The following is a 27,239-nucleotide window of genomic DNA, read 5'->3' on the forward strand; positions in this document are numbered from 1 at the left end:
AATGCGAGCATTACAAATAATAGAACACAATCGTAACTATGGACGTTGGCAATATTATAGGTATTTTGTATTATAACACACATTTATTAATACAAATAACAATATTGGCTATTAGGTCAAGCAACAAAAAAGTACCTACATATCATAGAGAATTTGAAATAGACGTGGATTGTCAAAGAAACTTTCGAAAACCGGCTCGGAACGATGCCGCCATACCTTTGGCCTTTGATCTATTCGATTGCGCCACCTTTGATCTTTAATACATATAAGTGAAAAAATATCAAAGTCAAATGGTGTTCCTTAAGTTTTAATCATGTGTCGAAAGATGGCAGTAAATTTATTGTGGCTACAAAGTTTTCTTTGACAATCCATCTCTATTTCAAATTCTCTTTGGTACCTATACAGAGAAATACTCGGAACACAAGTTTTGACAGTAACTTTGTCTGGACTAGTTAGGAGGTGAACATATAAAAAATCCCGGGCCCTTGAGGTGGGAGGGAGGGGTGTAGCTTGTAAAAATTTAATCAACTTTAATTTTGTATATGTGCAGTGGCTATTTCTTTCCGAGATATAATCGAAAAATCGAAAAATTGGAAATTCATTCATTTTTAAACTTTGGCTACAGTTTGTTGCTCTCAGGCAACGTTACCAGTCACGGTGAGTTTGCTATTAAATATACCAATTCCATTACTTAGAAACCGACAGAAAATGCACAACCTAAAAGTTGAAGGATCTTCTAACTTGAGCATTAATGAAATGAATTTTATCGGCCAATACGAGCACCTACAAATAATAAAACACAATCGTTATGATGGACGTTGGTATATATATTATAAGAGTTCAGGTTATTACTCTCTGGCACCATTAACGGTCATGGTCTATTTGGTAAACCAAATATGTAAATAAAACAGCAGCCTAGACAAATGACAACCGTTTATAGAAAACGAAATCGAAACCTGTCACTAATTTATAGAAATTAGATTATTCCGTTTATCGACAGTGACGTGGCTAGGCGTGGGCAAAGTGGGCCTTCGCCCACAGCCTCGCGTCCCGAGGCCCCTTCGGGCACATTGAAAGAAAAGGGCCTCGCAGATGCGAAGACACGCTACGCCATTATTCCGATATTTTTTTTACTTTTCGATTGGCGTTTGTCGACCAAAGATTTTTTATCTTGGCTAAGAAAATAACGCACAGAATAAAAGGAGGATGACTGGTATTATAAGCACAATCCTCCATATACCTACTCGTATTATGTTTTACATCACTAAAAAGGATTAATTTCACCCCAATCGTGTATTTATAAGATAATGGGCAATAAAATTTTCCGACGCCATCCTGTATATTATTCGCAAGCATCTTATCTCGGTTCCTCAATCAATTTAATTTAATGCTGCTTTTAATATCCCAGATTAGATTAAATTCCTTGGAAAATACGGAGAAGATAATATTTCGATATGAGTATCATAAAGCTCAGAATTCTTTCGAAACGACCTATTTTATTGATGTTTCATATCAGAACTGAAATCAACGTATACATTTAAGAACTTATATTTTTTTGTATATCAGATAGCTCAAAAATACTTTATCATTTTTTTAAACTGGCGAATAGGTATTATTGAATCATAATATATAATAAATATATATTTATTATAATAAATATTTGGGAACAATATAAGAATTTTTCAATTACATTTTTTGCAAAAATAAAAATAAAAACATTTTTTATTTTCAACACTTATTATTCCGTCTGTATGTTGCCTTGGTATTATTGTTTGAAAGTTGAAATTTTAAACATTTAGAACAGTTGACGTATTTTGACGACTGTCGATTAAAAGGTTAATGCTGTCAGAAATGTCAAGGCTAAAAGCCAGTATACTATAGCAATGTAAACGTAATAATAATACCATCCCTTACATGTAGAAACATAAGTATGTTCAAGTACACTCTCTACCCTCAGCCCTCACAACGGTGTTCCCCTTTAGCCATCCTAGATGTCGCTTTTTGTGGTGGCGCATCTTGTGGGGGCGATTAACCGTCTGTCGGAAGTTAAATTGTATAAGTTTATAAGACAGGGTGTCCATTTATTTTTCGCGTAGCCCACTATTAAGTCCATCTCTTACACCCAAAAGCCTGTCAGACCAAGATAAGTAGAAGCTCAGCCTGAACTTGTATGAAATTATGACGTTTACTTAACACTTGCACAGACTGAGTCTTCAAAATAGCTGCCAACTTAGCTTGGTCTGACTCTAATTCATTTTAGACTCCATCAACTCTCAACAATAGTTCTTATACCCTGGCGGGTGCCACCTCTGCGTGTGTCCCATGGCCCATGACACGGGCAAGGGCAGTATCCGCTGAGGGTACTAAGGGGAGCTAAGGGGTACACCCTTAAATTTCATTAAAGTGTCAAAAAGGCATCTACATGTTGGCAGCTCGCCTTCCAAATGTCCGGAACACCATTGTTCCGTATTGGGAAAAGACATACCATCCCTAATATTTGATTTTCGAGCCAAGGCGAGTTCATTTGACATTTTGATGACCCATAGTCAAAACGCCGATAATAACAGTCGCAATCGATACGATACGTATCGTAGCCCATTAGAGTAATGAAAATGACGCATTGTAATTGTCTTCATTGATGCCAATTTAATAATTTTGTTGAAATAGCTTAAGTGTGGGCTATTATGCTTACTCAGGGCGTCCGCTACCTGGCGCGGTTGCACGGAGCGGATGAGCGAACTAATGAATGAAAAATAGTATGAGCAACGCAAACTGGTGCGGACGCCTGCGGCGGATTTTACCTACAATAGCACCCGCGTGCGTGCTCCGCTAAAAAATGCCCTCATACCCCAAACCTTCATACCTCGCCATATACTTTAGGCACGTATTTAACCGGTCAACTAAGTAATCAAAGCCGAATTATATTATTATATGGCCAATGAAAGTTCCCGTGTAATATTTTAGTTGTCCGGTTAATAATATGCCCGTAATTTTAAAGGTGAATAGATTAGATATAAGCTCGCAGTATTATACCCCGTTCTTCATCATCTTCCTGGCGTTGGACTGATTTTTTGGCACTGCTCATGGGAACCTAGGGTCCGCTTGGTAACTAATCACAAGAATTGGCGTAGATACTAGTTTTTACAAAAGCGACTCTCCGATCTGACCGTAACCTAGAGGGGAAATTAGGCTTGGTTGGGTTTAGACAGTCCGGTTTCCTCGGAAAAGAGACGGGTAAATATCAAATGGTTTATCGTACATAAGTTCCGAAATACTAATTGGTAGGTAGGTACGGTCGCGGAAATTGATTCTTTAGCAACTTGCGGTTCAAGTAAATTTGGCTGTACATACTTATGGTAAGAACTGTCCATTGTAACGTGACACGTTAACTGCTAAAGAATCAATTTCCTCGACTGTACCTAGGTGCGAGGCTAAGAGGTACCCTACGAGCCAGGATTTCAACTCGCGACCTCAGGATTAAAATTCGCATGCCCTTACCGGTAGGATACAAAATGAGACTTAACGCAAACGCGTACGTCACGTCAGACTATCGAATAAATTTACACTAGGGGTTCTGTTTATAACACCTACTGATCTGTTTCTGAAAACCTGTACAAAGCGTAATAGCAGCAGTCACATATTATTACAGTAAATATCAATTCCTTTTGTTGCCGTCAAATGTCATCACAACTATGAAATATTGATAGCGATATCGCCGAGCACACGATTTTAAACCTCCATAGAAATGTATACCTTAATTCGCGGTTTTAAGATCCAATTTACGTTGAATAACAAGCTAACGTTTTCTGATGTATAGTTTGAAATTTAGATTTCGACAGTTACAAGGAAATATACCGTAATTATTAGATCAGAAATATGAAAAAGATATGGATATAAAACTTGTTTTGAATCTTAATATAGCCATCATATCAGAATAAAGTCCTAAAATCATTTATGAGACATTTAGTGTTAGTGGCTAGTTTATTTTGAATGTTACCATTTGTACCTAAAACTACCATACAACGCGTACAATAAATAAATGTGACCAGGGCCGGCAAAACGTCCCACTTTGTCGCTTGCCATAAGGACGAGATTTGCTTGCATCTTTATACGGATAACCTGACAAGGCGTCCTTATGGCAAGCGACCAAGAGGGAAGTTTTCCGGCCGTGGCCACAAATATTATGAGTATGGAACAATCTTACCCAATTCTAATAGCATACTTGACGTAACATTAACTGTCAAAATAAGTGAGGAAGTGTCACCATAAACTACATTATACAGAATGTTTATTTAGACACCTGCAATAAATTACAGGTGAATATATAGGTCATACTGACCAACTTTTACTACGGGACCAACCCTGAAATCGCGAAATAAACACCCTTTATAGTATGATGTTACGACACTTTCACATTTTAGCACGGCAAAATAAACAGCCTGTATAATATGATGTTACGACACTTTCACATTTTGGCACGGCAAAATAAACATGCTGCATAGTATGATGTTACGATACTTTCACATTTTGGCACGGCAAAACCGCCTAACCTGTATAGTATGATGTTACTACACTTTCACTATTGGCGTTCACCCTTGGTTAATAATCTACTATAGAATGTAGGTATTATATTCTCTTGCTTAGAACTAGTTACATCTGTGACCAAAAACACTTCAGTTTCGATGACAGATTTGACGTGATGCGGTCTGCAGTGGCAGTAATACAGTCTGAATGCATTGCTACGCCAAATACGCTAAAATCACCATGCTACGTGCAGTCGGGATTGTCATTCATTTCACTATGGAAATTGACAATAACAACGACGCTTTCAGGCAGCTGCAGTAGTGTCGGAGCAGTAGTGCAGCTGCGGTCGGAAATGGACTGTCACCTTATCCTGCCATTGATAATCGTTTGTCATTGTCATTCTGACATCGGTGTTTGTTAGAAAGAGAAAGAGTTAACAAAGGCTTGCTAAGTTTTATGAATAAGGGTGTTAATGCATTAAAAGGAATTTTATGTGCTTTCGAGGATATCATAAGATTTTAACAAAATAAAATTAATAATCTAGGTAAATATTTGGTATCGTAAATCTTTGCGTTTCTGTATCAAAGTGAAAAGAGAATATTTTGAAGATAATACGTTTTTTCCAGTTAAATGATTGTAGTTTAAATTTTTAACATTTTGCAAAACACATGCAAGTCAGAAATAATTAAAAAAAATTGTTATGGTATTATTGGGCGTATCAAATTTTTTTTTTAAGTTTAATGTGCGGGGAAGTTAGTTTAGTTTATTTATCTCTCAATACAATGTTCATAGTTCATATAAAAGGATACATAAGCAATTACTTATCGTATAGTGATCATCGAATACAATGTAAAATCTAATAATTCAATTTAAAATGTAATATTATTACAATACAATTTAATGTTATAGATGTAGTTATATACAATGGTATATAAATTTATCATAAAATATTTGCCATGTCAAAGTATAATTAAATATATAAATCATAGAATGTCACAAATAATTAATAGTAATACGAGTAATAGCAATAAAAAACCATTGTACCATGGTAATACAGAGTATCTATCGATGAATAGGTTTGATATTCATACAATGTCAAGTAGAAAATAAAATAAAGAATGTTAACTGAAAACAAAAACCTTAAAAATAAATAACAATAACATAACAATATACATTAGAATTTACAATCTACATGTAGTTGGTCAGAGTCAGTCTATTTTGAAAGATATTCCTTAACTGAGTAGAGGGATTTTTTTAGTAAAAAGATTCTTAGTGTGCGCATGAATGTTGCATCACATGTCTAATTTTTATATGATTAGGCAGATGCTCGTAGAAAGTCGGACCCACTACTCGCGGGTATTTGCATGCACTTCTGTGAGACGCGGAACAGTCCGAAGTTTTCCCGTGCTCCGGAGGCTTTTTCCCATAACCTCCACTCGCTTAAATTGAGACAGGTGTTTACGCGTGAACATAATGTCCTCAAAAATGTACTCCGAATAGTGGGTCATAATCTAATGCTCAGCAAATAACGCTTTACAGGACTGAGACCTCATTATCTAAGAGGACGTAACTATATATATATATATATATAGCTAAGTACGCGTATAAGACCTTAATTGAAGGAAACCATGTCAAATGTATGTCATTACTAAAAAAATACTACCTAAGCCCAGAGTAATGTATATTAGATATAAGTACAGAGATAATGTTTAAAGATAAATTAAGTTTACTGATCACCTGTAAGAGCTGTCGTTGTAAATTGATTCTACTGTCTCGTACATAAGGCCGATATTTAAACGATAGATACAATAACAGCTTCGACAGGAAAATATAACTAAGTATGTAATAATGGTATTAAGCATACGCGGATCGGTCCGCGCGATCTCGCCAACTATTACATAAACCCTAGAGGTTTTCAATAGTGGCTTTTTGTGTTAAATCTTGTTTCAAAATTAATAGTTAATAATAAAAAAAAAAAAAAAAAAAAAAATTGCGTTCTACTCGTTGAAAAGAGAAAATAATAATTTCAAAATGCAATGTTTTGGAAATATACTTGTTTTAAAAGGTTTTAAGATAGCTTAAATTAAATATATGAAATATATTTCATTAATTGTGTTAATTAATGGCAAACCTGCATTGTAAGGATAAAATTGAGCTACATTTTCACATAATATTATAGTCAATGTTATTTTCGAAATTGGATTAAATACATTGTACACATCACACGATACAATCACATAATTAACTATATTAACAAAATTACGAGTATTTAAAACTTATTAAGTTAGAAGAAGATAGGTAAAAAATATTTAAAAACTTACTTTTTGTGTTTACTGTTTTTGTTTCATACTGCAATAAATGTAATAACTCTACAGTCATTTTCAATTCAATAACAAATTACATAAATCTAAATCATCACTTCTCCAAAATATACACAAGCACTTTTAACTTTTTATAGACTTTATTTACTCAAACTTAAAACCGACTTCTACTATTCCAAGTTTTTGCTATTATTATTTTTTATTATTACTATTTCCAACACTACGAATACTTTTCGCACTTTCGTAGCATCCGTAGCGCAGAGCGCCGTGCGGCTACATCGGGCTACGCCGTAGCACTGGCCCGTAGCAACGCGTAGCGTGTCGTGGCTTGGACTTTTCTTTTTTTATTTAAGGCTAGTGTTTGTTTTCGTGCAGGCTTGACAGGAATGATCGAATACAAATTGCACTTATGTTTTATTATATTTTTAGTTATGAGGGTGATTTTTAGTTTGGTAAGTGTATTTTAACCTAGCTTGGCGGTTTTTTGGCTCTTGGGACGATTTCAGGGACATACCGGCCAATACTATGTAGTTTTACAGGCCGATTCGAGTTTTAGTTATTAATTCTCTTTTCAACATATCTGTCAGTGTCAAAAGTCAGGTAGGTATATTTATGGAAGGTAGAGGCAAGGAACAGAATCTCCATATACCAAAAAGTGTCCGACAAAAAAACATAAATAGGTGGCGCTATTATACCTAGAATACTTGAGAAAAAAATCTAATCATAGACAGCGCACTTCACTCCGTCAATGACGCCTAGGTTCTTAGCTACTCTAGCGCTACTCTGGAGAGATTTGGAACTATTATTTATAGCTGACAGCTTTACACTTTTGCAACAGTTCTGCCTAAGGAGATTCCGTTCCTTGCCTCTACCTTCCATAGGTAAGTATATTATTGGAATTGGCCTGTTAGTTCTCATTCCAATATGATATTGATATGACACTGACAGATCAGTATCATATCGGATTGAGATCTAATAACTAAAACTAGAATTTTCCGAATAGAATTAAGATATAGTTTCAATTGAATGTTATTGCCGCATTGATATTCTTTTACTAAAATCGAAATAAAATTTATGTAACACAATAGCTTGAGATACTTGTAACTTCATTCTAATTTTCATAAATAATTTTTGGAACTCAATTTGTTCAAAACTCACTGTGATTGTGTCGATAAACATATAATCATTTGAGACAGCAAAAATAAACCGATTTTAAATTTAGTTGAGAATTAGAATGTCGAGTAATGGGTAAAGTTTATTTATTGTAAAACACTCTCCTTCGGTCGTTTAATAATAATTATTGAGTTTAATTTCGAATCACAAATTTTTTACACTTGTATCATGCATAACTATTACTTAAATATGCCCAATGATTGACTGTATTATTGTTTTAAATCTTTATGTCAGTTCAAGGTCATCTTAACTCTACCACCAAAATAATAACAAACTATAATAATACACAAAATAATAATTAACTACGTCGCTGATACCACACAAAAGGTATTTCGATTTTTTTTTTTTTGGTTTGGTGTTGTATTAGACTGGTAGTTACTGCATTGAGAATCCCCATATTATAAAATAAATATTTTTTTATTGTGCAATAAAAATAAATAAACAAAGGTTACCTACCACAAGAACCAAGTTTTTAAAACACTTCGCCTTAAACTCGAGTCCAAACGCGTTGACATCCCACCTCGCCCGTAACATAAAACGTCTTATCTTACTACTCAAAACCTGTCGCTTACGCCCTCTCGTTGCACAATATTGCATTGTTCGTCGCGTTATTTGCATCTCTATTTTGGTTTGTTCTTTGTCCAGATTTATTCGTTTTCTTTTTAGCCATTGTCTTGGCTTGATGTGAAAAATGCCCGGTTTTTGGGTTAAGAAATTTTAAACTTTTTGTTTACGAGTGCATGCACGAAAATTTTATTTCACTTCTCTTATGTAAAGTTTTTTATGAATTTATTATTTTATTTTATGCAGTTTGCACTATACGTTCCTTAATACAAATAATCTGGTGTGTATTTTCATTATAACTAAATAAGCATTTCTACACAAATTTACTAAGTCCCACGGTAAGCTCAAGAAGGCTTGTATTGTGGGTACTCAGATAACGATGTATATAATATACAAATACTTAAATACATAGAAAACATCCATGACTCTGGAACAAATATCTGTGCATATCACACAAATACATGCACATACCTGGATTCGAACCCGGGACCATCGACTTCATAGGCAGGGTCACTAGGCCAGACCGGTCTTTAATTCCATAAAATGATTAAGTATGACATGAGCATGGGGTTCTGTACAGTAAATTGAGTTTTATGGGTGTTAGTTACTAACTATGGAAATTCAATCAAACACTGAATAATATTACAAATAAATGGATTAATATCATAATTTAACTGAATTATGAATTCATGAATACATTCCATAATAGCATAAAAAACTCAAATTTAATAAAAAACTACACGTGAACACGCCAACAAATTATATAATTACGACAAAATTTCTTCAAGTCTTCTTCTTCTTAAAATTGATTTTTCAAATCATAAAAATGAAAAATCTGAAGTGCAAAAAATTTAGGATGATTCCTTTGATTCTGGAAATGAATATGACTCTATCAAATTAAATAGTCATTCTCTCTAACACGTTTAATTCCTTTAAATTTAAAGGCATCGTATGGAATTCATTTAATATTATGACTAACACTTAGGGCCACATGCATCAATCACTAACCCGAAGTTAACCGGTTAAACCTGGAGTTGCCATGGTTACCAGTACAATTTGACACTGGGTTAACGGTTTAACCGGTTAACCCCGGGTTAGTGGGATGGTGCAAGTGGCGCTTAGTCGATTAGCGCTATTAGCTCCGTACGACATACAGACAGTGTTGCCATGGTCACAAATGACAGTGACATGTGCGATAATATGCCTAACATATAATTTTGACGTATAATTTGCGTGTTTAAGGGTTTTTGGGGCGACAAATCGATCTAGCTAGGTCTTATCTCTGGGAAGACGATAATTTTTGAGTTTTTATACGTTTTCCGAGCAAAGCTCGGTCTCCCAGATATTTTTATAATAATGCAAGAACTCTAATGTGACTTTTAATTCAAGGAAACGTAACTCGACTCAAGAACCCTAGTAACACTGCATACGGACGTATCATCTATGACATCTACATCCACCCCATCTTTCTCAAACATAACTTATACATTATACAACTCACGTTTAAAATAAATTACAAAACTGTTTTACCACTCCAACTACTTGGCTGCAATTTAAAAAAGTTCGCTCCCATCTCAGTATTTCCGCGGAGACCAACCCACTCACTGCCGAGATAGTAAAACAACGAGTGATTGCTCAATACGGGTAAACTTCAAGTCGCACTAAAAGTATGAAATCAAGGACCACACCAAGAACAGAAGCAATTCACTTACATTTTGATAATGAATAGAATCAGGCGTAACTTTGCGGAAATCCATACTAATAAAAAATAAAAAACCACTCCCCCTTCCCTTCCTCTCCTTCTTCTTTTTTTTCTTTCCTTCTCCCTTTTTTCGCGGATTAGCAAAGTCATATTTATTTGTTTTAATTACATTTTGATGTTAAAATGGTGTCATTTTGTTATGAATGATGCCCGTTTTAGCGAATTTCTGTACGTTTCATTAGCGCCAAAACATATACGAACAAGTACGGGTGAAATTGACGCACGAATTATATTTAAGTAACATAATTTTGATTTAACGATTTGTTTGGAGAAGTAAAGTAAGTGATATAAATAGTATTTTATACAATCGTGATATAATACATATATACATTATATGTAATTAATGTTCCCATCCTCCCACCGCAAAAATAAATACGCAAATTAATATAACAACCCACCACCAAAAGTACAAAACTCGACACGTGTTCTGCCTCTCTACGAGGCATCCTCAGAAGATGCTGGATGATGTTGACGGTTTAACACCCGACAACTGAATGAGCTGTCTAGAATGGTCGGCCATATTTATACCTTAACCAGTCCCCCCTACTGTGCAAGTGTGAGTGAGATGGAAAAATTCTTAATAACGGAATAACCTAAATAAGTAATGAAATTTACGTATCTAAGTAGATAAAAATGCAGTTCAAAAGACATAGACGGCGAGCCCCCGGCCGCCCGTCCCCCGTTCTATGAGACCGCGGCGGCACGCGCGTACGCACTACAGCGTATCGAAAGAAATTTTATAGTTGAGTTGGGCGCCCATACATGAAAAGTACAAAATTATGGTATACGAAATCTTAATTCAACCGTTGCAGTCGACGAGTAGAAAAAACATTTTGATTTGCACTTTCTATTTGTTTTTCAACCTTAACTACATTAACATTTTGAGTATAATAACAATAATTTATCACGAATTTTTTTTCCCCCGTATCCAATCAATATTCAATATTGAGTTATAAATACCTTTTACAAGGATGTAACTCCTCGCGCTTTTATATTTAAAATGAAATTACGCGTGTTTAAAATAAGGTTCAATTTCCAATTACACAAAAGCGCAAGATACGGGTTACTGAAAATTATTCTACGATACGTGTCAGATCTCGACTCCAATACCATTGTTCTAACTTTCAATACAAAATGACGTAATTACATAGGAATAACTTGGCTGTTACGCCCTTTTGTAACAATATTGGTGTTCAAGAACAATAGCGAGCCCACATACGGACAGATACCAAATCTAACTATGGCAAACTCGTAACTTTAAAATATGTGACGTTTCAAATTCGACTGTAATGAGAGTGATATAGTGTTGAATTTTCAAGAGCTATTCACACATTGATATGACAAGTTTATTTTATCTACAGGACATTTGTCTTGTCTCCGAAGCATGTTGTGTATATATATGTGAACTAAACGCCGCACGCTATTTTTACCCGAATATGGTAAAGAGGAAGGGTTATATTTTTAGCAGGCCATGTATGTATAGGTAAAAAACTTAAGTAAGTCACCTGTTGTATGTAGTTGTGACGTGTTCGAATAGACAATACATGTTTAAAAGACACACACAAACAAAACAAATGTCTATTCGAACACGTCACAACTACATACAACAGGTGACTTACTTAAGTTTTTTACCTATATGTATGTTTGTATTATTAATGTATATATGTGCCAGTGCCACTATGAGAAGATTCTTGTGAATGAGGCTATACAGTCGTATTTTTATTCTTTTTTGTTTAAAGATACATATTCTACAGAATTTAGTATTTAATTTAATGTGTGTAAGCGGAAATACCGGATATGTTGTTATAGCTAGGTTAGGTTAGTAATTAGATATCTAGTTGGATTGGATTAGTAATTTACCTCCTTATTTATAAAACTTTACGCGCCTGATTTAGTTAAATTATGTTTTATCCCTTTCTTACAAATACATAAATGAAATGAAATGAAAACCTTTATTTCAGGCAACCAGAGGCCCAGATAATTACCTTAAAACTACGATACATATTATTACAACATATTTTAAAACGAAACACTATAAATCGCATTATGGTTAGTATGGCCGGTCGTGGCCTTGGTAACGACTTGGAACAGTATCTATAGCTATTATGTTATATCTATGGAGCAGATGCAACCCCTGTTTTGTTAGCCAGTCAGCTTGATCTAATTTACTCCGATAAGATTTCCGTCATATTGAGAGAAAGCTTGTGCCCGCGGCAGGTCTCGGTGGGTATAATATTTTCATACGGAGTCTATTCATGATTTGCTGATTGAGTTGAGATATATCTACAAAGAATGCGTACACACAAAAAGAAAAAGGTTTTTCCACTTCTAAATATTCTCCATTCTCCATGATTTTCCTTTTTTACATATTTGCAATAGATTCACACTTATAGACACATCAAAAACGTTTGTGGTTCAAACTTGGTCGAATTAAACTCTATCGCACGATGTGTTTTACTAAATACCCTATTACGTTAGAAAGCTATTCTTTCCTCTTAAGATGCCATTGTCGATATGTTTCGATTTTACTCAACTTTTTGATGTTACATTACAAAAACGGACTAAGTATAGTAAACACCCCTATAATGGAACAGGTACCAGTAATGGAATGGTATAGACAAATCCTGTAAAATAAGTATTTACCATCAGTTTTTAATCGCTTGCAACATTTTACCATAAACAAGAGCCAAAGAGCTGCTTTTAGTTTAATTTTTCATTGATATTTGTTATTTTTGAAAATGAATGGCGCCATACATTCCATGACTGGAGCAAATAAACACAGTTTTAATTGGTTAATAATATTGAAACCAATTGCAGTAAATATATACAAAACATAAAGGACAAATTGGACATTCAACTTTTAAAGCGTAAAGCGGTAGAAATTTTACAGGTGTCGGTGAAATATCAACAACACTTCAAATTTTCTCTTAAATGTTCCATTTCATGATTGGTGCCGTTAACATAGATTTTTATTAAGTTTTAGGCATTTTATTGCAGTTCACTTCAATTCTGGATACATAAATGAGCCACTTTGCTATTTTTGACGCTTGGAGAGCCTTTATATCTCCAAATCTCATTAGTGTTCTCTCTAATTTTAGAGACTTTTTACATCTCTAAATTTAATGTATATCTCTGTTAAATAATTATTTTAAGATAATTATACTGTAATTTTAAGTGTTGACCCAGGCTGTTGTTGCTAAGTATCTTCATGATCTCACTGTAAATGTTGTATTGACTTATGAAAGAGCCCTTGTTTTTTATTTAGATTTTCTTATCATTATTTTTAATATATTTGAACCTCAACCCAAATGGTCCAAAAGTTTAGGTACATCTTGTTCTATTACCGTATTTATTTTTGCGACAACCTGCCCGAGCTCTAGTTTACAAACATTGTAATGAAACTGAAACCTTAATGGCGCAGAGTTTGCTCCCAGTTGTGTTTGATGTTACCGACACCAGTTCTAAACTGGAGTGATTTATGAGATCCCTCCAAATCGAGGAAATTTCCAGGAAAATCTACAGTTTCATGCATTTGAAGTTATTACTTATTTTTAAAGCGTATGACGGCAATTAGCAGAAATACTATCAGTAATGTCCAATGTAATGAATAGAATCAGGCGTTACATTGCAGAATTAAATTATTGTTTTGCTAATCCGCGAAAAGATAACGTGCTGGTCAATCAGTCCAAACCCGTTTTACTAACTTGCGTATTTTTCACACGCAATTAATGTTTGCATATTTATTTCTGTCCCACCGCAATGTATTATTATAGTATCTCTTCTTCTTCAGTCGGTCCCTCAATGCTGAGGATCGTGACATCATGTCTTTCTATTGAAGGCCAGATTCCTCCATAGGCTTCTATTCCTCGCCAAGCGCATGGCCTCGTGCAGTTTTAATTGCATAGTGAGTGATTTGAGCACACCATCTAGTACGGGGAGGGCCCTGAGGTCTGGTGCCTTCAACTTTATATAGTAGATAATATATACAATATTATTGTAGTTATAACTCTTTAGTGTATAAGGTCGTCTTTCTTTTTCTTTTTTTTAAACTAATGTGGTGCGGTTTGTAGATGGTTTTGCAATAAACGTTTTTTTGTTCTATTCTATTCTTTCAAATAAATATAACAAACCACCATCAAAAGAACAATACTCAACACGTATTTCGCCTCTACGAGGCATCCTCAGGAGATGCTACTATGAAGTCTGTTCTTCGAAATAAATATATTTTATTTCTTTAGTGTGCCAGAAGTTTGTAACCAAAAGACCAAAGTAACCAAAAGATAAAAGTTGCAGTGAGTTTCGCCGTTAGTTTTTTGAAAAATTGTAACGATTTTTTGTATCATAATACGGTCGGCAAAAATATGAATACTCATCTTGAGGTATTTCACAAGAAACTTCATTAATTTGAAACCTAATTTAACAACTTTCGCTTGATACAAAAAAAATTACAAACATAGGTGCGTTTTAGCACCATTAAAAATTTGTGTGTGAAATGCTTCTTAAAATGCGCTATTTTTTGTTTGATCGACCGCATCTATTACTTTTTTTTTGTTATAAAATTGGTAATAAATAAAAATGTAATAATAAGTGTAAATTTATTCGATAGCAATACGTGACGTATACGCGTTTGCGTTAAGTATTATTTTGTATGGGATTTTGAGTTTCCAAAACGTTCCGCTTGACGCGCTGTTTCTAAATCCCATACTAAATGAGACTTAACGCCAACGCGTTCGTCACGTCACGAGATCGAATAAATTTACACTAGGGGCTCTGAACTCACAGCGCCTTAAGGGGTACCTAAGGTTTCTTGGTGGATATTATTATAATCTTTAAAATATACGCCTCCGAGGGCTCCGTGGCCGTAAAAAAGAAAACAATTTACAAGCACAAGTACCCACACTAAAATCTGAATTCGTAATGTAATCCTACAAGGTTGTATTTCTCGTTACACCCACAGTAAAGAGGGTAATCAGAGTCAACACATTTTACAATTCCTCCTTTATACTCGAAATATTGCATAAGCCTTAGAAAATTGCCAGATTTTCAATCATTACTTTAACAACCTCGTATATTAATTACTAGTCAATTTCTAAATATCACCTTCGTTTATACGCCGTAAGGTTCGTTATGAAATAATACTAGAAGTTAAGATAAGATGTTGATTTAAATATTTTTTGTAGGTAAGCAGTTTTTACGATTATGCATTCATAACATAACATAATAAAAAAATTGTTTAAGAATGTACGAGTCGTCCATAAACTTCTTGGAGTTCTTATAATTAATAATCAAACGAACTTACCTGTGAAGTTTGATTACAATTATGCGAGTATCCAAATCCAAGACAACAAATATAATTTACTGGCAGCAGTACACGTTATCGTGCAGTCCAAGTCACACATTTTAGAGATTATAGTATTTAAAAAACAAGTTCGCGCTGTCCCTCTCACTCGCTACGCTGCGTTCCTGCTTCGACATCGCTCCTCCAGTACTCATTATTTCAGAGTTATTTTTGTGTTATTAACAGAGACTATTTTATTTTCATTTTTGGGGATGGGGGGCGGGTCTTTGTTGTCTTGGATTTGGATACTCGCATAATTGTAATCAAACTTCACAGGTAAGTTCGTTTGATTATTAATTATACTTCGTATCCAAATCCAAGACAACAAATATAATTTACTAGCAGATGTTCAGAGCTTTGTATTTAAATTCAAATCCTGAATGCGAAAATAAAATAAAATATCGATATCAAATCAGTATGTTACGAACATACTGATATTATTGATTTTGACTAAAGAGAACAACGTACCACCTAGAAGTTATTAATTTATATCCAATTTAAATAATTATTTATGTATCCACATAGTATAAATTTAATGTAAAATGTATGTATAGCATAATAAAATTAAGGAGTGAAATTGCTCTTGGTATTTCATTTCGTTAATATTAAAAAAGTATAAAACTTTCTTTGATTTCACTGTAGTATATTGATAAAGTTGTATATATCTTAATATTCACAAGGTACAACTATTTTTATGTCATTTACAAGCCAGGACGCCATTAAGTGTAAATGTGTTTTCAAGCTTTAGTTGGTTCCAAATAAGTTTTAGATGGGCATTTTCTGTCTGTAACCATATAAACAAACCATTTTGTATAATTTAGAATTTACCAACCATTCTCTGGATGTAATTACAACGGAGACAAACAAGCATACGGCCTGCCTGATGGTAAACAATCACCGTAGCCTATGAATGCCCGCTACTGCAGAGGTATATTACATGCGCGTTACTGACCCTAAAATATAATCTAATTTTATGTTACGACACTTTAAAGTTAATTTTGAATACAGCAATCAATACTTTCCTCGGTAAATAGCCTTTGAGTGAGGTAGATAAAGGAGAATTTTCTTCATTGTAAAGCTACCATAAATATCAAGGCTATATGTAAGTACTTTAAAACTAAGTCTGGACAATTACTAGTAGAGTATCCTGTAGGTATTAAGTATTTGAAACTTATCACTTTGAAAATATAGATGGACTAATTTTAGTTATTACCACAGATCAAGAAATAGTAATATGATATTATTTATAACTAAATAGCTAATCTCATCTGCTTATGCGTATCTGAACGATGATGGCTACTACGCTAACAAGTGGCAAGGAACTTAGGTAGATTATGTGTTGAGTTATGATATATTTGTGAACAAAATATCTGGCATGACTTGTAACTTGTACTTCATTTTAAGGAGTATCATTTTATAACGTTACCTACAATAAAACTGTACAGATCGCATTGCGACGAAAAATGATAACTATTTAAGCTTTCTTTTACAGCAAGACAATATGACTACCCGAGCATTTAAATTTCAGACAATAATAATGTTATTGTTAAAGGATTTCAATCCTTTATTGCGATTATTAATCTAGCTACTTAGCGCAAGCGACTGCAACACGTGGCAGCATAACTCTGGTTGCATGGTTGCACAATTTACAGCACTTATTTCGCGTCGCGGGATAGTGCATCAACGGCGGTTCACCTCTTGTTTGATGCGGCGATGTTCCCCTGAAGTTTGGAGCTGAGAATCCGTAAGTAAATTGTACCGGATTTATTACATTAGGCTCGTTGATATGGTATATTCTTGACAGCATATCAAAGCTGACATTTGAAGTTATTAGGAGTATATAACAGCGTGATATGAGTACGAATCATAAATTTGGGTTAAAGGGTTTACAGATATATTTTTTCCTATATGTTGTTTACATACAGCATTTCTTTGTCTGTAAGGGCAATGACATTGCGTACATTTTGTTTAAGGTATTTTAGGCCGCATTAACACCTATTAAATTACCTCAGCGTAACAAGAACCTCCTTTATATTTCATTATTTTTACAAGTCCTGTAAACTTTAGCTCAACCTTAAATATTTATGCTCTTTAGTCCCTTATATTTACATGCGTAAAGCTACTTCCAATACTATTAAAGTCTTCAATCATTACATTGGCATCAACACTGTTATAGTAGAGCAACGTTATATATCTTTGACGATATCATTTTGAGATATGTATAATGACCGACTGTAGACCGAAGAGCGAAGTGACCGAAGAGCGTAGCGACCGAAGTGCGAAGCGACCGAAGAGCGAAGCGACCAAAAGGAGCAAAGCAACCGAAGAACCAAATGACCGAAGCATTATAACCTCGACACTTAAAATGAAGCACATATAGCCTCGACGCTGCGGAAATGGAGGCCTCGATACGATTATTGTGGAATTGTATAGTACATATAACTTAAAGTGCGGCATATATCTTCGTCACTGCGACAGCTGCGACAGGGGACCCCTTGACACAATTATTGTGGAGTAATGATAGCATCCTCACTATGACGTGGGGCAAACTTAGCCTCAACACTACGACAGCAGAGCCCTCGACATAATGATTGTGGAGTAATGATAGCCTCCTCACTATTAAAGTGGGGTACATATAGCCTCGACGCTGTCAAAGCGGAGCCCTCGACACAATATTGTGGAGTAATGATAGCCTCTTCACTATTAAAGTGGGGCAAATATGGCTTCAACGCTGTGAAAGCGGAGCCCTCGACACAATGACTGTGGAGTAATGACAGCCTCTTCACTATTAAAGTGGGGCACATATAGCTTCGACGCTGTGAAAGCGGAGCACTCGACACAATGGTTGTGGAGTAATGATAGCCTCATCACTATTAAAGTGGGGCAAATATAGCTTCAACGCTGTTAAAGCGGAGCCCTCGACACAATGGTTGTGGAGTAATGATAGCCTCATCACTATTAAAGTGGGGCAGCTTCAACGCTGTTAAAGCGGAGCCCTCGACACAATGATTGTGGAGAAATGATAGCCTCTTCACTATTAAAGTGGGGCAAACATAGCTTCGACGCTGTTAAAGCGGAGCCCTCGACACAATGGTTGTGGAGTAATGATAGCCTCATCACTATTAAAGTGGGGCAAATATAGCTTCGACGCTGTTAAAGCGGAGCCCTCGACACAATGATTGTGGAGTAATGATAGCCTCATCACTATTAAAGTGGGGCAAATATAGCTTCAACGCTGTTAAAGCGGAGCCCTCGACACAATGATTATGGAGTAATGATAGCCTCATCACTATTAAAGTGGGGCAAATATAGCTTCGACGCTGTGAAAGCGGAGCCCTCGACACAATGGTTGTGGAGTAATGATAGCCTCTTCACTATTAAAGTGGGGCAAATATAACCTCGACGCTGATCATTGTGTCGAGGGCTCCGCTTTCAGCCCTCGACACAATGATTGTGGAGTAATGATAGCCTCTTCACTATTAAAGTGGGGCATATAGTACCATGTCGACATCTCATTTATAAGAAAATATTTATTTAATATGTGTTTTAATTTTGAACTATTAATTAATGTGCATTATAAAATTACATTAAAACTTTAATCAACACAGTTAATACCGATTTTCTGTTTGATGAATATCTTGTTGCACAGTAAACCTAAGCTTCTAAGTACTCACGGAAAGGAGAATTATTATTAGACGGGGTCCACAATATTACACAAATCAAGTATATCTTTCCATAATATATTTCATTTTAAAATTATATTATATTATGTTAATCAAAGCTGTCTAATAATAACAAAGCGGGTAACTAACTGATGATCAAATTTAGGAGGCGACCACATCGATTGGACCCAAGACTCGACGATACCGCGATGTCCGATTAAAGCCTACTACCTAATCCGTCATGATCCATACGATAGATTCACTATGGCCCTCATATGGGGCATGGGGCGCACGGTATCGGAGCACGCATAGCACGTCCCGTTTGTATACGTCGATTAATGGCATTAAACACTTTAAACTGTCAGTCAGACTAAATAGTCTTCCAATGTCTTATAGATTATGTATTGATTGACATTACTCCTGTATATTTATACCTATAGGTATCCTCATAAGACACTCATTAAACTTGTTGGTACTGTGTATGTACATTTGCATAAAGACGCGTTTTGTTATCATTCATAGGCACTTATTACCAATCGGCAAGGATTACCATTGTTATCTGTTTTATTGTATGGTAGGGTAGATCGGACATGGTAAAAGCCGCTTTCGTGAAACGATTACCTAGTATATATTAACTTTATTCAGATATGGTTTGTATATTTAAATCTGTACGCGAAAGCATTTCGTAAAAAAAAAAAAATTGTGAGTGAACATTGCATTTTATGCAATCATAAAATGAAATCTAAATAATATTATATTAGTAAATAATACTATAATAGTACGTATTACAATTATTTAAAGTTCAAATTGTAATCTATTTGTAGCCCCATACTTATTTTTTCCCTAATTTATTTATTCAAAAAAGAAGGTAGTTGTAGTAAGTGATTTCGTATGAACGTAAAAATTACTTACTTGATTTCTTAGGTAATAAGTTTATTACGCTAAACGAATATACCTACAATTTTAAATTGAAAGTTTAACTGCCATGTAAGTATGGCAAACGAGACTAGACTTGCCGAGCTGAATAAACATCAATTTTTCGTTCGAGGGTACGGCGGTCGGCAGTTCAAATAATGTTTTGATTCTATACTTCTTATTCAGCGCACAATAAACATTAATCGAAACACAATTAGGTACACATATTTAGAGGAACACTATTTTGGCGAAAATACGTGTGACTCGGACTAACACAAAAACATGTAATGAGTACTGGAGGAGCGATGTCGAAGCAGGAACGCAGCGTAGCGAGTGAGAGGGACAGCGCGAACTTGTTTTTTAAATACTATAATCTCTAAAATGTGTGACTTGGACTGCACGATAACGTGTACTGCTGCCAGTAAATTATATTTGTTGTCTTGGATTTGGATACGAAGTATAATATTATAATGCTTTCATCATATCAGTATATAGTACATTACTACAGAGGTCGACAAACGCAGGGTTGCGGGCTAAGTACATATAGGAAAGGGATACGCAGCCGGCTTCTTGCCGAGATTTGTATAGTGCTTTTCTCAAACTTGCAATGAAATGTTACTGCTGGATAAATTTCACTTAAGGACCACAACCAATCGTACTGTACACATCGAAGGTTCTTATTCTTCTATTGAAAAAAGGCTACCATAAAATTTATGACGATTTCTCCAATATTAAAAGTGTGCTCCTAGAGCATGACGTTGTTCGATGGTTATTTAATTTTTATTTGTTGGTCGGTAATTGGGTGTGTTACCTTAATTTTGTTAAAGGTACCTAAAATAATTTATTTAGGACGCCGGGCTTAAATCAACTATAGATTCGATAAAAAGGTATTGCAATTGACTTTTAAAACGATACATTAAAATAAATTATTAAAATCACAATTATTACAATACTAAAAACTAATTTACAAAAAAAGTATAAAACAAATAAAAAAAAACCACAAGCACTAATCCAAAATAAAGCCGTCAGTCAAAAATCCCACCCCGCGTCATCCCAGGTGCAAAGGTGCCCAAAACGCTCGCCGCATTACCGCGTTGAATCGCGATGGATAACCTCTGCATCAAGAATGACCCGGAGCGGGGATCAAGGCCTCGATTTCGTAAACGGTTCCCAACCTCCTTGATGAACTCCGGTTCGATAGTTGCTTTTAGTACATTTATAGCTGGACTTTACAAATAGCTACCATGGATTGCCAGGTGACTAAAGAATGGTTCAACGTTCAATACATACCTCATTAGCTGCACACTACTAAGTTACTTCACTGCATACACTTTAAACAAAATTAATCAGCAAAAAACCAAAAATATTCTCGAGACGACTTCGCCATTTTTTTATGGCTAGAGGTAACCTCTTGCGAGTTTTGGCAGGAGGCATTTTGCCAATGACGACGTTTCAAGACGTACCACGCACGATAAGAATGTTTGGTGTTAAAAAAAAATGATTTGGTAAAAGGACTTTTGGTAGGAACCTAAAACAAAAAAACATTTATTGTTATGGACATCACATAGACAACAAAGGAAAAATGTACCATTTATTAGAAAAAGAGCAGGTAAGGCAACAGTTTCATGATCAACCGGAAATTCCAATGAGGGTCCTAATTTCAAAAATGTTACACCTGTCAACTGTCAAATAACTAATGTGCTGGGTTGGCACTTGGCACTGGCGTGTTACACGCAGAGCCAATACATTTTGAATTCATGAACTTAGACACATTAGATATAAGGAAATGGCGAAACTACGAAAGTTCATTATGGACTCCAGAACTCTAGAAAGCAGTTACATATTTGCAAACCCTACATTATGCTAAATTTAATAGATTCAACATTCAAGTTTTACATTTATGACCACTATCGTCAAGTTTCATTTTACTGCTGAAGACGCTATGCTATGGAAAATAAAAATGAATATGACAAATGTATTTTTATGACAATATTTTCAACTGACATAAAATCTGATTTTGATTTGATATAGCTCTAAGTGTACCTCGGTCGTACAGTAAGCATCAATATTAGCGGTTGAAACGCAACAAAAGTATATACCATACTGGAATACTTTTTAGAATATAATAGAATAGAATATAATAATTTTAATTGCAATTAGAAATATACCGGCCGGGGATATATTATGAAACCAGCCCTGATAGCAATGGATCAACTACGCGTCAAAAGTACATTCTATAATTCCAAAATAAAAAGAGATAATATCAGGTGTTTCCTATAACAGGAGCAATAAATTAAACTGTAGGCTGTACTCCTCAAAGTGACCAACATTTGTTCAGCGAATTTTAAAAATAACCCGTGTTTTGATTTTAGTACACTTCAAAGTTTATCAATATATTGCGCATTTTGTTATGTTTAAAGCGTGACAAGTACCGAACGTAAATCATAATGATGTTAGCGTTTTGATTGAAGACATTTTACAAGCTTTTATTTACTTTCACCTGACCGTTGTCTGTTTGTAATCAAATCTTGCAAGTTCCGATGAAGCTGAAAATTTGCATACATAATTATGTAAGTCGGGTGACAATGCAATATTATGGTACCATCGAGATGATCTGATGATGGAGACAGGTGGTCATAGGGACTCTGTGATAAAACACCGTAACGTAATTGTGTTTGGGGTTTTTAGAATTGTCTCGATGAGTATGAGTTACTTGTGGAAAGAAAAGTACAGTCAGCGATAAAAGCTTGTACCAAAAATGAAATTTTTGCCAAAAACTTATTTTGTATGAAAAAGAGGAAGACTAAAGAATTTATAATTTTTAAAAGTTGATTAACTAAAGTTTTATCGTTTGAGGAGTACAATATATGTTTTAATTATTGGCTCGTGTTACAGGCCACACCAAATATTATCTCTTTTTTTTTCCACTACGTTTAAGGACTGTTTTACAATGTCCAAATACTCGTAAAGTCCTGAATAAGCTAGTTGCCACTTATCTAACGAGTAAAGTTATCTTTGGTGTTTCACTATCTTCAAATACGCTTAACTGATAGATAAACCTATGCTACTTGAGTTAGTTTGAAGATTGTGAAACGCCAACGATGACTTTATTTGTCAGATAAGTAGCAAGTAGCTTATTCATGACTTAACTTGGACATTGTAAAACAGGCCCCTAATGCTGACAAAATACCTAGAGGTAAGTTTTACAGTGCTTAGGTATTCTTTAATTAACTGCATTTTACTTCATAATCGTGTCAAACTCACAAAATATATCAATATAAGCCACATGATTCCACCATTTTTCGCAATATCACATCACGCAAATCGCGAGCAGAACCAATAAACACGCGCCATCTATTTTATCATGACAAATCGGAAGTTAACTATAAAATTATACCAACAAATAGGCACCAAGATAACTTTGCAGTTGGCTGCGCCATTTTTTTGGTTGCGTTATAGAGTTTGTTGTTTTTCGGCAAGCGCAAAAACAAATTGGCAGTCGCAGATCATGACTTACGACTAGATGGAGTATGTGAAATGATTTTCTACTCATATGAACATAATAGAAATATGCACTTCACCGCCCACAGCTGAGTTCAGTTACATTTTTTTAAACAAATTGATTATTATTCGTAGGAGTACAAGTAGTGCTGTGCCTGTATTACTGTATATTGCCTGTATTTTACGTATATTGAAATAAAATAATACAATTTAATAATATTTGTATTACTTCAAAACGGGAATGCAAACGTACAATTATCATAAATTATTATTTGTTTGTCCTTTTCATATCTCGGGACCATGGAGTCCCGGACCGGATTGGGAGGCGTGCGTGGATCCAAAGCCAACAGCGCAGAGTCCCTTTAAGACAATTTAATCTAAAAGTAAGGGATACACGTGGCGGATACCATCCCAGACTACACAATATGAAACATCTGGAGATGGTCCTCATCCTAAAGACTTATTATTGATTCATAAACAGTGATGAAAATAGCTTGGTGGCGTATTCTGTTTATAATAAAAATCCATTTAATCCTAGAACAAATTTTTTATCAACCAGAAACATCACTTTTGACACGGACAGATCATATTCATAACAAATTCAGATCAAATTTATAGCCTATTATTACAATCAGAATACGCCCCTTGAGCGTTAAATATGTAATTTTAATTATGTCATACTGAAAGTTCCTAAAATCTTTAAAATAAAATCCTGAAAAAATCCCTGACATCATACTTTCAAACAGCATTCGTTAAATGCCGCTCACCGAACACCGAACAATTTTTTTCTAAAAATAGACAATAAGTAAGTTATATTTTCAACAAATAAAGTTTCCAGAAACTTATTCACATAAACAAGGCTTATTCCAGAAACTTTCAGTTTTACCCACGTAATGCAGTATCTAGTGGAAGGCAAAATGGCAATGCTAGGGGTGAGACCACATGTGTTGTGGCTGTTTGTCAATTTTATAGGGCTGTCAAATAAAAAGCCGCGCGTACCTTGCTTATGGATAAAACGTGAGACGTATATTTATGTGCAAACGCAAGTGAGATGTTTGACATTTGATAAACGTATTACGACTCGTTTTTATAGGGATATTGACACCAATAAAAATACTGATTTATTTTGTGCTAACCAATGAGTTAAATCTGTATCTTTACTGGCGTCAATGCCACTATAAAAAGTGCTCTGGGTAGAAGTCTTCAATCGTATACTATCATAAGTGTTACTTAAAACCGCAGCCCAATAACACTAGACCCTACTCATAGTGTTGTGTTCCTGTCGGTGAGTAAGGTAGCCAGAGCTCAACGAAGGTGCGGAGTGGGGGTCAAAAAGTAGCCGAAAAAACCTCGCCTGATTTGTGCAAAAGCCCTTACGTAAGTACTATGCATGTCATGAGTGCTCATGACACTTCAATAGCTTATTCGATTTACGGCTAAATAATGGTTTTAAAACGAATTTTCTTGGAAATTCAATAAATACTTCTATTACTTCAATTTGCCATCGAGTTTATATGAAGAGATTTTTAACTTAATTCTTTGAAATTCGTTGAAATATAACAAGGGAATGTTTGGTAACGGAGAATTTTAAACAAGTTAATATATTGTTTCGGTACATGGACAGAGTAAATAATATAAAGAGATGCGATTAAAAATTATGTTTTACCTAAAATTAAAAAGTGTTGTAGACTTAAATTGTGTTTTTTTTATAAAACGTTAAGGAATAATAAAGCTCTTAAACAATCTATATGAGTTCATATAGATTGTTTAACAGCTTCATTATTTTTCTAGGTTTAACTTTAGTTTTACTGAGTAGGTATTTAGAAGTACATAGGTTGAAGTTGAAACGTACATAATAAATACATCAACCTGTAAGTCCAATCCCGTATGGCATAAATCGTTTGACTTCAAAAGTCCCTCTTAATAATTCAATTTTAAAAATTCCTGCCTTACCCACTTTTACTTCAGCGCCGATGGCAATCTCGTTAGCGCTGCATGGATTCATAAAATTTACATATAGACAAAACGCTAGGGTTTATGCTTCAATCTCTACAACACCCTCCGTGGCAAAGTGACGTAAGTTGATTTTTTTTATATTTAAGTTTGCCGTTTTGATTAAAGGACGGTACAGTGCATTAGATGGTCGCATTTATTTTACTTAACTGAATGGCAGATAAGCCCTGGATTGTCTTTGTACTCCAATGAACGTAGGCGGTAAGCTACATAGTGAGTAGTTCAGCTTTTAGGTCCGTGAACACGAAGGTCACAATCCAAAGTAAGTTTCAAGTTGATTTTATCGTATCATAGGGACTCTAGTCTTACGAGTAAAAATTTTCAGAATACAACAAAGCAATTTTACTCCCTACAAGAATATTTGTCGTGTAAAGATTTGTAGTAGCATGTTTTTAATACCAATACCAATGAGTTTTTCGGAACTTATGTACGAAATGTCATTTGATATTTACCACTAGCTTTTCGGTGAAGGAAAACATCGTGAGGAAACCTGCATACATCTGCGAAGAAATTCAAAGGTGTATGTGAAGTCCCCAATCCGCATTGCGCTAGCGTGGGGACTATAGCCCGAGCCCTCTCGCGCATGAGAGGAGGCCTGTGCCCAGCAGTGGGACGTATATAGGCTGAATTATTATTATTGTTTTTAATAATTTCATTACGAGATCTAGCTAAATTAGTTTAGTTCGTAGCTTTAGATACATAAAGGTACTGGTACAATAAGATATATATTGCGTGCTGGATCTCAGCAGATTGTGATGAACTTTTGTAAATACTCACCTTTTGTACTCACTTTCATACAATAAAAAAAATGAATTATGAATTGAAAAAAGTGGTGATAGACCGGACCAGACATTTGTATTTAGCTTTTACAGTGCCGTGAAACCACCCAATTGTAGTCAGTACTCTAGTACTACATAGTCAAACAATCAATCTCAGAAACAACACAACTATACAACTATTATCTACACAACTATTTATGGTCCACGAGCTAATAAGTAATAAAGTATCAATACTAACGTTCAGTTTTATTTTATGTGAGTTTTTTCGTCCATTTATATAAATATATTAACCTTAGTTCTACGATGTTTAAATAATAGTCACGCCTGAACGAAGATATTCGAATTCATTTTAGACAATAATGTGAGTCTTTGGGACTGCATATATTTGGATGGCTTTCGATACTGTAAATTTTTAAAAATGTCAGAAATTAGAGGAGCTTCGTGAAATAGCAAATATAGACACCTAATATCTAAGACAACCAAAATAAGCCTTCTTTGATTTCAGTGAAGCACAGAATACCGAGAATTACTACGGTTGCTTTGATCTATTGTATGAAATCATATTTCATTAACATTATATCTTTAATAATTTCTACGATTTTGTGCCTAATTCATTCATTTCTAAGACACAAGCTTTCAGCAATTAGCTATGTATGTACGCGTGACGTTGAATAAATATAAAAATAG

The 27,239-nt window shown here is 34.8% G+C and overlaps 1 protein-coding gene across 3 annotated transcripts in view; it reads right to left on the reverse strand.

Moving 5' to 3' along the window:
• Window positions 1-7,183, reverse strand: part of LOC133524039 (uncharacterized) — a 74,612-nt gene extending 67,429 nt beyond the window's left edge. The window contains exon 1 of one of the 3 annotated variants that reach the window (XM_061859815.1): window positions 6,846-7,183. In XM_061859815.1, the coding sequence (XP_061715799.1) occupies window positions 6,846-6,903 (58 nt within the window). In that variant the 5' untranslated portion in view covers window positions 6,904-7,183. The remainder of the gene's footprint in view (window positions 1-6,845) is intronic. The other 2 variants (XM_061859813.1, XM_061859814.1) reach the window with 2 other exon arrangements.
• Window positions 7,184-27,239: the final 20,056 nt, after the last annotated feature.

This window comes from Cydia pomonella, chromosome 13 (assembly GCF_033807575.1).
Source record: "Cydia pomonella isolate Wapato2018A chromosome 13, ilCydPomo1, whole genome shotgun sequence".
In the NCBI taxonomy this organism is placed as follows: domain Eukaryota; kingdom Metazoa; phylum Arthropoda; class Insecta; order Lepidoptera; family Tortricidae; genus Cydia; species Cydia pomonella.